At 32.8% G+C, this 12,751-nt stretch overlaps 2 protein-coding genes across 3 annotated transcripts; both read left to right on the top strand.

The window, feature by feature from the left end:
* Positions 1-3,132: 3,132 nt before the first annotated feature.
* Positions 3,133-8,573, top strand: LOC107818896 (uncharacterized). Of its 2 annotated transcripts, XM_016644968.2 has the most exons (4): positions 3,133-3,295; positions 4,624-4,688; positions 5,385-5,849; positions 7,107-8,573. In XM_016644968.2, exons 2-4 carry the CDS (start codon positions 4,661-4,663, stop codon positions 8,300-8,302), a joined length of 1,689 nt encoding a protein of 562 aa, XP_016500454.1. In that variant the 5' UTR covers positions 3,133-3,295; positions 4,624-4,660; the 3' UTR covers positions 8,303-8,573. The 2 variants fall into 2 exon arrangements, with proteins under 2 accessions (XP_016500454.1, XP_016500455.1); XM_016644969.2 differs by lacking the exon at positions 4,624-4,688.
* Positions 8,574-10,876: 2,303 nt separating this feature from the next.
* LOC107818900 (ethylene-responsive transcription factor ERF113-like) lies at positions 10,877-11,814 on the top strand. The gene has a single exon (XM_016644972.2). The coding sequence runs from the start codon at positions 11,186-11,188 to the stop codon at positions 11,711-11,713; it is 528 nt and encodes a 175-aa protein (XP_016500458.1). The 5' UTR covers positions 10,877-11,185; the 3' UTR covers positions 11,714-11,814.
* The last annotated feature ends 937 nt before the right edge of the window (positions 11,815-12,751 follow it).

The following is a 12,751-nucleotide window of genomic DNA, read 5'->3' on the forward strand; positions in this document are numbered from 1 at the left end:
GAAAAAAAAGAAGTAAAATGCAAGGAAAAGTCATAAACGTTTTTTGTTAGTTCACTTAAATTTTAAAATAATTGTAATATTCAACTCAAAGTCACATGTTTAACTTTGATTTAGTATGTTAAACATAGGTATACATAAACTTCATTATTTAGAGACATCATATATAGGTAACATATAAATCAAAGTTAAACATAGGACTTTGAGTTGGAAATTGCAATTATTTTAAAAGAACTAACATTTAAAAAAAATAGTTATGACTTTGTTTTGCATTCAACAACGAACCTTTAGTACTGTTATGAAATTTTAACCATCTTAATTAATTAAAAAATATGCGGACACTATTTTTTACTCTAGCCGAAAAATGTGAATAATTGTAATTACCATCTAAATGTTACACGTTTAACTTTGATTTAATATGTTACCCATGATTTCTAAATAATGACGTTTTTGTATTAAATAATGTTGTTTATGTAAACATCCTAAAATAGGAGGGGAAAAGGATTTCTAAACTTAAAAGGAGGAAGAAACACTAAATATTAGAGAAATAATTAAATTTTTATTCATAAACATTAGAAAATAATAAAATAACTATTCCTAGATATTAAAATAATAATTAAATAATTATTTTGTCTAGCTAGAAATTAAATTCTAATAAAGGATAAAAGCACGAAGTTCATTAGTGAAACATTGTTCACCATTTTTTCCTTTAAAATTAAATTTCATACTAGATAAAATAATTATTTAATATTTTAGGAATAATTATTTAATTATTTTCTTAATATTTAGGAATAAATATTTAATTATTTGCCTAATATTTAGGATTTTTTAATTATTTTAGGTTTAAGAGTCCTTTTCCCCCTAATATTTTGACATTTTTACTTAAACAAAATTATTTAATAGGGAAACTTCATTATTTATACATCTTGCACAGGTAACATATAGATTAAAGTTAAATGTATGACTTTGAGTTGGAGATAATGATTACTTTAAAAAAAATTAACATTTTTAAAAAATGGTTATGACTTTGTTTTGCATTCAACAACGAAATTTTATTAATGTAGTGGAATTTTAACCATCTTAATTAATTAAAAGAACCTCATTTCTGTATATACGGATACTATTTTCCATGTAATCTACCGGAAAAATATGGAAAATTCTAATATCCAACTCAAAGCCACACGTTTAACTTTGATTTAGTATGTTTTCTATGCATGATTTCTAAATAATGAACTTTCTGTATTAAATAATGTTGTTTATGTAAACATGCTAAAATAAGAGGGAAAAAGGACTTCTAAACCTAAAAGGAAGAAGAAACCCTAAATATTTGGGAAACAATTAAATGTTTATTCCTAAACATTAAAAAATAATTAAATAACTATTCCTAGATATTAGAAAAATAATTAATTAACTATTTTGTCTAGTTAGAAATTAAATTTTAATAAAGGGTAAAAGCACAAAGCCTATTAGCGAAATATCGTTCGCATTTTTACCCTTTAAATTTTATTTCAAACTAGATAAAGTAGTTATTTAATTATTTTTTTATTATTTTAGAAATAATTATTTAATTATTTTCCTAATATTTAGAAACAAACATTTAATTATTTACCCAATATTTAAGAGTTCTTATTCTTTTAGGTTTATGAGTCTTTTTCACCCTAATATACTTGGCATTTTTACATAAAAACATTATTTAAGAGGAAAACTTCATTATTTAGACATCATGCATACGTAACATATTAATCAAAGTTAAACGTATGACTTTGAGTTGAATATTACAATTATTTTACAAAAGCTAACACTTTAAAAAAATAGTTATGACTTTGTTTTACATTCAACAAATAAATTTTATTACTGTTATGGAATTTTAACCATCTTAATTTATTAAAAAAATTTATTTTCTTATATATGGACGCTATTTTACCATGTACTCTAGACGAAAAATATGAATAATCTGTAATAACAAGTAATGTAATACTGAACTAACATTCAAATAGAACATATTGAGCTTTCTAGCAAATTCAAACACCTTAAGCCTTCATACGTGGACTAAAATAAATTTATAAAATTAAGATAAATTCTGGGCTTTGTCATTTATTTTAAATTATATTAAAGTGAAGAAAATCACCAAATTATTTTTTTAAATATTTTATAATAAAAGAAGTAGCACTAGCCACTAAGTTTGAGTAGAAATAGAAGAGCTTGAACTTTGAGGTTCACTTTTTCGGTGATCCGCTTGCTTAAAAATTATTATTATATAGTACAAATTATGATATGCGTTAAAATTTAGAGTCTAAAAAGACAGAATTTCTACAAAATTGAATTTTATTTATATAAATCGAGTAAGTTAATTTTCACAAGAATTTATGATTTTAGAAATAATTATTTCATCCAAAACAACAATAATCTAGGTGATATTATAAGTCTTCCACTTCAAAATACCAAGAGACTCTTAAATTAATCCTTATTTTCTTTCTTCAGAGTGCAATCAATTGCTAGAAGAAGAGACAAAATTGTAAAGCAAATTGCATAAGAAATCAAATTCATGAGCTTACAATTATTTTTGGATTGCTAAAATATGAGATTTTTAGGTTGCTTATATTAAGAATATTAACAATTATTGCCAGCTTGAGAGGTTTTATTTTTTAATAAACTGTTAATAAAATACTCTTTAAAAGTATTATAGTAAAGTTTTGTAATTTTTTGGGTGTTGATAAATCTATCTAACCGATAGTTATTTCATGTCATCGCCCAAACAAATATTAAATAAACAATATATGGCTGACCGATATTATCCATCACTATCGAGCTAATGGAAGTAAAAGTATTTATACTTTGATAGGCCAAGATCTTTTTTATTGATTTAAATAAATAAAATCAAAACGTTTATCATTATTACGAGTTTGATTCTTTTAAAATTTTACTTAATAATTTATACATTTTAAAAAAATATATTTATATAATTGTTATAAAATTTGTATTTATTGATACGAGATAACCCTAGGACTAGTAACTAAATAATAGTGTCAAAATTGTATGCCCTGCCAGCTAAATAAAATAAGAGAACACGTGGTGGGCTTTGGCCCATTTAACAGAAAAATATAAGTATATATTTTAAAAAAGAATTGGATAAAATCAAAGTCTAAATCTCCCAAATTAGAATCGTCATTGACGAAGCTCCGTATAAAACCCTTGAGCGCTCTTTCTTCTTCCAAAAAATTAACACTGAAATTCTCAAAGGAAAATACGAAAACAGCCCACCAAAAAACATTAAATGGAGGCGTTTTCTTCAATGGAGGTTTGCTCTCTGTTCATTAGATATAATTTGATTTGTTTTCAGTTGATAAATGTGTGTGTGTGTGTATAATGAAATACTGAGTAAGATTACGGAATTGTTGTTATATGGTGAAACCCTAACTATGAAGGATTGAGTAAGAATTGAGATAGCCGCCTGTGGTTGGGGTACCAAAAGAAATTGATGGCATAAATCAATTGGGTAATTCCTAGTAGAGGCTAAAAAATGATAGGTGATTTCTTCTCATCTGCCTAAGCCCTTGTGGGTGGAGCTACCTGGTACTTGTGCTGGTAGGAGGTAGCAGATACATGATGGAGTAGTCGAGGTGCAGAGAGCTGACCCTCGACACTATTGTCATGAAAAAAAGATCAATTGGGTATTAGGAAAAGAGTAATTGGTAATCAAATCGAATCACCCACGCCATGGGTGATCCTATTTTGGACGAAGAGAGGTGGATTAATTGCGGGAAATTGGTTACAATATGATAGTTATGTTGTAAATGCAAAATAATTGATACGTGGATTGGCTTTGTGACGCGATAGATAGTTAAAGAAGTCAAGCTGTTGGTTTACAAGCATCACGTTAGGATAAAGGAAGCTTGTCGTAGTGGTGGCTATTCATTAGCTTGTTCTTTTAGCTATGGCATGCTTTGAAATAATTGTTTTCTTGCATTAAAGTGGTTTGTTGCATTGGTACAAGATGTAATATCAATTATATGTTGACGAAGGAATTATTTTGGTAATATAAGTTTTGTTATGATGTATAAAGGTTTGAATATTCACATGAGATATGATTTACAGTCGTTTTGTGTTATCATGATATGCCATAATGTTTTTTGAAAAGAGTAACGTATATTGGTTAATATACATGTATGCATGATGTAAGTACATTGAGATACTTTTAATGGATAGTAAACCTTTCCATAATACCTTTATGTGATGGCGGGAATAGTTAGGCTCGGTGCACCTTGTATAGTGTTGATATAATGTTGTGCCTTTGCTAGTAGGAAGAGAAGAACTAGCAGTAAGTGTGGTTTGCGCTAAAACTTCACTAGATGGCTATAGTGACGACCATAGTGACAGTTTATTATTGGTTCTGCCTTTGAAAACTTCCTGTAATTTGAGATGGAAAACTATTTTGATTAAACTGCACGTTATTGGTTTATATTGCTCAATTATTATGAAATGTTTGCTCTTACTTCACGTTTGATTGAAGTGTACATGTTTTCATAATGTAGATGCAAGTATATACTTGTCCTAAATAAAATGGCTATATTTGCTTTATTCACTCACCGGTCACTATGACTGACCCCCTCCCCTTATCTTTTACAGATTCACTAGCTAAGGTGGGGACTACTCCTCCAGACGTATGACTGTTAGTAGAGAGTTGATTCAAAGTAAGCCCCGCATTTGCTACGCGTGGGTAGTAACTTATACTATTTTTTAAGACTAGTTTGTATGTTTTTTTGGATATAATTCTAGAGTTTGCTTCACTAGTCGGTGTTAGGATTGTAGAACTAGTTTTGTAAGTCTAGTGTTGTGCTATTTTTGGATGTTTGGGCGTTTTAGTGTCCTTGGTTTGTGATTTGGTGACACTTGCGAATGTTATTTGTGCTGGGATTATTGGTTGGCTAATTCGGAGATTATTGGAATGCTACAGAGGAGATTCTTTCGGATTTTCATTATGAAAATGGTCTTGCTAGGTGAGCCAAGTTTCACTTGGCGTCGATCATGGCCCTAAATTGGGTTGTGACAAATATAGTTCAAGAAAAAACCCGTAAATGTGTTTGTACCATTGTTGTAAACATGCGTCCTCCCTGATTGGGGAAACATGATTATTTTTATTATATTTTGTTTCCTTTTCGTCCATATGATATCGGATTCTTGGAGTCTGCAGTTTCCTTTATGTTTGTTTGTTCTCTTTTATTTATGTTTCCTTCTAGAAGCTTATGAAGGGTTAGGGTATGATCACTTAATAAAACATTCATTACAATTCCATATGAAAATAAAGAAAGAATTTCTGATCATAAATGATGTTGATGCATGTCTGATCTAATGTACTTTTTGTGCTTTGTTATTCTCTCTTCATGAAGCCATGGCTTCCCAGGAAAAGTATCAGAAAAAAGAGGCAGTTGAAAAACCTCCAGAAATTGATGTAGTCGAAAAATCTAATAATCAGGTTGGAGAAAGTTCTGGTGCCCTGCCGCATCTTGTACGGATTCACGTAACTGACCGTGACGCCACAGACTCATCTAGTGACGAGGAGGAGAAGGCTGGAGGAGCGAAGACAGAGCAACATGGAAAGACGTGTGTAAAGGAAATCATCATTGAGAATGGAAAGACTGAGGTCATTCCGAAGAAGAAATCCAAAGAGAAGAAAGATATAACGGTGCTGCAAGGAGATGTGAAGAAGTACCGAGGGGTTAGACAGCGAAAGTGGGGCAAGTGGGCAGCAGAGATTCGTGATGCGAGGAGGAAAACTCGGCTTTGGTTGGGAACTTTTGACACTGCTGAAGAAGCTGCTTTGGCTTATGACAAGGCGGCCATTGAAATAAGAGGTGCTAATACTTTTACAAACATCCTCAAGCCACCACCAAGGGAGATGCTTCAAACAGATGATGCTAGGGTTTGATAAATGCTTCACAATTTTTTCTGTACCTTTTCTGAATTGGTAAACTTGGCTAGTTCCCAACTAATTGGAATGTTCTGTTTCTTTAGCGTGTGATATCATAACATGTTTGCCAATTATAAGACCTTTTTTCTTTATCAATCTAGCCTCCTTTAATTTTGTGAACATGGGTTTGGTAATGCTTTTTAAATTCACAACATGTTTTGGATGTTGAAGAAACTGCAGTTTGCATTGTTAGCTGGCTTTATAATTTTTCTATTTTGGAAGTTTCTCTTTTGTACATTTTATTAGGATATTTTTATTTGTCAATGTCTTTCAATGTTTATTTCTTTTTATGTCTTCTGAATTGATTTTAGCCTAACTTAAACTTCATTTATTCAAGCATCTCTATGATGAGTAATACTAGTGTGTCAAAGGAAATAACTAATTACCATAGTTGTTACATGTCGATAATAAAAGCCATGCATGAAAACATGTGACAAGTAACGTGTATATGTAAGTTAAGCCATTCAAGTTTAGTTGTTTCTGCTTATGTTACTACATTTTGATATTTGACATGATTTCATCTGTCTTGACGCACATTTGTGAATCAAGCAACGTTGTTATAAGATCCTTCAGGATGCTCCCAAGTTTATGTAATGTAAGTACTACATGAACTGAGAAAAGAAAATACTAGGTACAATTACGTGCTTTTACTCTTCTAAATAAACTAGCACTCTTAAAAGTTAAAACAGTCATGATTTTTGTTTCTGTACTCCATAGAGTTTAGTTGATCTTCCACTTTTATAGTCCTATCTTACTGGCTAGGACATGTGACAATCCATATATATTAAGTTCGTTTAATTTTTCTTTTTCCATATGGTTTTTGCATATTTTCAAATGGTTATGCATCTGGATTAAGGGAGATGTTTTAGTTATGTTTTATAGGAGTTTTTTTGTGAAAAGGTAGTAGAATGAATGATGCTCTTCCTGGGAAGTGGTGGCTTAATTCGTTTTTGTTTGTTTGTTCTCTTTTATTTATATTTCCTTCTAGAAGCTTATGAAGCGTTAGGGTACGATCACCTCATATTAATAAGATGCTCATTAAACAATTCCATAAAAAAATTAACAAAGAAGGTGTGATCATAAATGAAGTTTGATGCATGTCTGATCTGATGTACATTTCATGCTTTGTTTTTTCATGAAGCCATGGCTTCCCAGGAAGAGCATCAGAAAAATGAGGCAGTCGAGAAGCCCTCAGAAATTGATGTAGTTGAAAAACCCTCAGAAGTTGATGTAGTTGAAAAACCCTCAAAAATTGATCTAGTTGAAAAATCCATCAATCAGGTCGGAGAAAGTTCTGTGGTCCTGCCGCGTGTTGTGCGGATTCACTTACCGGACTCATCTAGTGACGATGAGGAGAAGGTTGAAGGAGAGAAGTCCAAGCGACATGTAAGGACGTGTGTAAAGGAAATAATCATCGAGAATGGAAAGACCACGGTCATCTCAAAGAAGTCCAGAGAGAAGAAAGATATAAAGCTGCTGCAAGAAAATGCGAAGAAACGGATTCACGTACCAGAGTCCGACGCCACAGACTCATCTAGTGACAATGAGGAGAAGGTTGAAGGAGAGAAGTCCAAGCGACATGAACGGATGTGTTTAAACGAAACCATCATCGAGAATGGAAAGACCCACGTCATCTCAAAGAAGAAGTCCAATGAGAAAAAAGATGTAAAGCTGCTGCAAGAAAATGCGAAGAAACGGATTTGCGTACCGGACTGCGACGCCACAGACTCATCCAGTGGGGATGAGGAGAATGTTGAAGGAGAAAAGTCCAAGCGACATGAACTGACGGGTGCCAAGGAAATCGTCATTGAGAATGGAAAGACCCAGGTCATTTCAAAGAAGAAATCCAAAGAGAGGAAACATAAAAAGCTGCTGCAAGAAAATGTGAAGAAACGGACTCACGTGCTGGACCATGACACAACAGACTCATCTAGTGACGATGAGGTGAAGGCTGAAGGAAAGAAGTCACAGCAGCAGGAAAAGACGTGTGCAAAGGAAATCACCTTTGAAAATGGAAAGACCGAGGTCATTTCAAAGAAGAAATCCAAAGAGAAGAAAGATATAATGCTGCTGCAAGGAAATGTAAATAAATACCGAGGGGTTAGACAGCGGAAATGGGGCAAGTGGGCGGCAGAGATTCGAGACACAAGAAAGAGAACTCGAACTTGGTTGGGAACTTTTGACACTGCTTATGAAGCTGCTTTGGCTTATGACAAGGCGGCCATTGAAATAAGAGGTGCTAATGCTTTGACAAACATCATCAAGCCGCCACCACGAAAGGAGATCAACATCATCTTCAAGATACCATCTTTACCAGCGGATGATGCTAGGGTTTGATAATGCTTCCCAACTTTACTGTACCTTTTTTCGATTGGTAAACTTGGAAGTTCCCAACTAATTGGTATGTTCTTTTTCTTAAAGCATGTGATGTGACCATGACATGTTTTCCGGAACATTATGAACAAAGAAGCTTCTGTATTTATCAATCTCTTCTTCTACTCCTTCCTTCAAGTTTGTGGAACAGGGGATTGATAATGCTTTTTATATTTGCTGCATGTTTTTTATGTATAGGTAACTGTTGCTTGCATTGTTAACTGGTTTATACTTCATTTTGGTTGTCTCTCTTTTCTATAGTTCAGTCGGATAAGTGTGTCAAAGGAAATAACTAATTACCATAGTTGTGACATGTCAATAATAAAAGCCATGCATGAAAGCATGTAAAGATTGACGTGTATATTTTAGTGCCTTGGACGTGAATTCAAGTTTAGTTGTATCTGCTTATGTTACTATATATGACATTTTTGACGTGATTTCATCTGTATTACGCACTCTTGTGAATCAAACAAGGTTATTGTGATCCTTCAGGATACTCCCAAGTTCATGAAATGTAACATGAACTGAGAAAAAGATACTAGGCACAATTGTTTGCTTTTACTCTTCTAAATAGACTATCACTCTTTAAACAGTCATTATTTTGGTTCTTGTACATAATAGAGTTTAGTTGTTCTTCCACTTCTATAGCCCTATCTTACTGAAAAGGACATGCGACAATCCATATGTATTAAGTTAGTTTAGTTTTCCCATTTCCATATAGTTTTTGCATATTTCCAGATTGTTATGTATCTGGATGAAAGGAAGATCTTTTACTTATGTTTTATAAGATTTTTAATGGAATGTAGCAGAATGAGTGGTGCTTTTTGCACTCAGTTGGTGTCTCACCCACTGAGAATTTTTGATCCAATTCTTTGTGCTTGAGAAAACCAACGTTGTGATCTGGACTAGGTCTTTGGTGGAGAAATGGGGTGTCCTTTTCTTTTTCTCTCTCCCTATGTTATACATTATCCACCGAGGGTCTATCGGAAACTGATTCTCTACCTTCGGGAGGTAGGGGTAAGATCTGCGTACAAATAATGAGAATATATTGGGTATGTTATTGTTATACAATATCCAATTCATTAGATAAATCGCTCTGTGGCAATGTGGCACCTTTATTGTTTTAAGTGATCTTTTGGTTTATACGCTAGTAGAAAATATAGATAACTGTTATCACTTTTATTTTTCTTTCATTGTTTAAATAATATTAAAATGAGATGAGCTTAATTTAAGCGTCACGAATAATGAGAATTCATATAATTTGCCCAATTTTTTTGGTTTTGAGGTGTATTTGTTGTAGTATTCCCAGTTAAGATTTACAGCAACAGTAGCTAAAAAAAAAAATACTCTACTTAAGCGAAATAGGCCTTAGTTTATAAGAAAAAAAAGTTAAGACTGTATATTTCTAGTTTAGTGGAATTTTACTACAGTACTGAAGCAAGTTATACATTCCACAAGGAGCTTCTTTCTCCCTTGCAATACTCTGAGGAACATAACAGTAAAACACGATTAAACTAAAGGCAAAGATCACTTTTAGTTTGCGACAGAAACTATTTACATTTAGTAATTGCAAATTTTATATGTATATATATATACACACACCTGTAATGTTACTCAAATCAATATATTTCTTCATCAAAATGAATTACTTGCAAGTTCTGGCCAATTTTGCACAGTTCTCAGTTCTCACAGAATCTGAGTGCCTTGCAAATCTTACATAAAAATGAATTTAAGGGATACAATGCAGGTTTTTTTAATTTACTGTTGGAAGAAAAACATTAAACTAAAAGAAAATCAATAAATATTTCTAACCTCAAAAAACAGTAACTGACAAAATCAGTGTTTCAACCCTATAAGATTTGCAAAAAAGAGCAGTTTTTGTGGGGTGCCACATGCAGATCATGCAAGTTTTAGCATTACAAATGTAGCCACACAGACAACAATCAACCAGCTGCCACCTTCATATATACTCTGATATATCATAACTGAAACCACACAGAAAGAAGAATCAGAAATCAGAAATCAGAGAGAGAGAGAGAGAGAGAGAGAGAGAGAGAGAGAGAGAGAGAGAGAGAGAGAGAGAGAGAGAGAGTGTTTCTTGATTTTTCAAGCTAGGTATGTTCTATAAATTCTCTCAGATTTTGTGCTGTTTAGTTGAGTTTTTGATGTGTGATTTTAATTCTGTGTGCTTCTACACGCAGAAAAACACACATTTAAACTTATATGTCTAAATTTCAGTGATGGATTTATGACTTTTTTTTATGTATGTACTGAATTTTTCTGTTTGAAACTCTAGAGGAAGATGGACATCCTTTCCTTTCTTTCTTAATGAAATTAATATAGATGTTTCTGACTGCCGAATTGTTAACCTGCAAACAACTCGATTTTGTTGATTTACTGTCTATTTTTCCTCTAGGGTTTTAACTTTTAAGTGAATCTAAAAGTTTTAAGTGAGTTAGTGTTTTGCGTCAATGGATGCAAAACTTGACATAAATAATACTATATGTTTTTAAAGAATTTTAAGTGTATATAGTTCGAGTTGAAGATAACAGATGCTTATGGTAAATGTGAATCCGGGCGCTTTGAAGATAGAAATTTATTAGTTATTATTATTTTTTTCATTTTCTTTTCGATAGGGTACGAGTTTCTTAAAGTAATTGGCGGTTGCCTTTTTGTTTGTTTGTGCTTTTTTTTATTTACATTCCTTCGAGAAGCTTATGAATAGTTAGGGTACGTTCACCTCATATTGATATACATTGGTTAAACAATTACATAGAAAAAATAAAGAAAGATTTTTTGATCATAAATTGAAGTTAATGCTTTATCTTTCTTTCATTTCATAAAGCCATGGCCTCCAAAGAAGAGCATCAAGAAAATGAGGCAATCGAAAAACCCTCAAAACCCGATGAAATCGAAAAATCAACCAATCAAGTCAGGGAAAGTTCCGCTATCCTTCCGCCTCTTGTACGGATTCACGACTCCCCTAATGACAAGGAAGAGAAGGATGAAGGAGAGAAGTCAGAGCAACATGAAAAGACGCATGAAAAGGCAATCATCATCGAGAATGAAAAGACTGAGGTCATTTCAAAGGAAAAGACGAAAGGAAATGCGAAAAAGTACCGGGGAGTTAGACAACGAAAATGGGGCAAGTGGGTGGCAGAGGTACGCGATACAAGGAAAAAAAATCGGATTTGGTTGGGAACTTTTGACACTGCTGAAGAAGCCGCTTTGGCTTATGACAAAGCGGTCATTGAAATGAGAGGTGTTGATGCTTTTACCAACATCCTCAAGCCACCGCCAAGGGAACCACCACCAAAGGAAATCAACTTCATTAATCCACCACCATCTTCATCCAAAGATGATGCTAGGGTTTGAGAAAGATGATGCTTTACTGTTTTAATGTACTTTATATGAACTAGTTGTAAATCTGGTTAACTCCCAACTTTCTTTTTTCTTAAAGTATGTAATGTGACAAGTTTCCTGGACAATAGTGGAAAATAAACTTCTATCTTTATCAATCAATCTTTTTTTTTTTTTTTGGTTAATAAAGATATTTATTTAACTAAGCTAAGTAGCATTACAAGTTTACAACTATCTCACAAGGATGTCCAGTAGAGATCATATCCATGTGTAAAAGGGCAGTCCGGTGCATTAAGCTCCCACTATATGTGGGGTTCGCGGAAGTCGGACCACAAGGGTCTATCGTACGTAGCCTTACCCTGCATTTCTGCAAGAGGTTATTTCCACAGTTCGAACCTGTGACCTCCTGGTCACATGACAACAACTTTACCAGTTACGCCAAGGACCCCCTCCATCGAATCCATGTGTAGTAGGAGATAAAACATTATTCTCCTTAAGAAAATATTAGTTAAAAGTGATTTTGGACTATTTTACTCTTATTTATGTCTTAAAATATAATATCTCTTCATTGAATATTTACTTTACGTATATGTTATCTCCATCTTTAAGAACAATTACTATTAAGGGTAAAATGAAAAAAATAATTAAATTTGTTTTGAACTTCTAAAATGACAAATAATTTGAGATAACTATTTTTAGAAATCACGACAGTCGACAGATAATTTAAGACGGACGAAGTACAAAACTAGCCAAGTTATTACCCAAGCTTTCTGTAATACTTTGTGTTTTATGTTTTTTGATGTACAGGAAACTGTAGCTAGCTTGGATTGTTAAAATGGCTTGATATAGATTTGGCCCCGAACAATTCATTCGAGGATTTGAATATGCTTTTTTAATTTTATTTTAGATTTGTTTTTTTTTTAGTCCGCTACTCGCATTAGAGCCGACTAAAGCGCTCCATATTGAGGAGTAAAACGCTCCCTAACAAAGGTGACTCCATATTTAGGGCTCGAATATGAGACATCTCCTCTGATTAAGGATGAAGATAGAGGC

This window comes from Nicotiana tabacum, chromosome 19 (assembly GCF_000715075.1).
Source record: "Nicotiana tabacum cultivar K326 chromosome 19, ASM71507v2, whole genome shotgun sequence".
Classification (NCBI taxonomy): Eukaryota; Viridiplantae; Streptophyta; class Magnoliopsida; order Solanales; family Solanaceae; genus Nicotiana; species Nicotiana tabacum.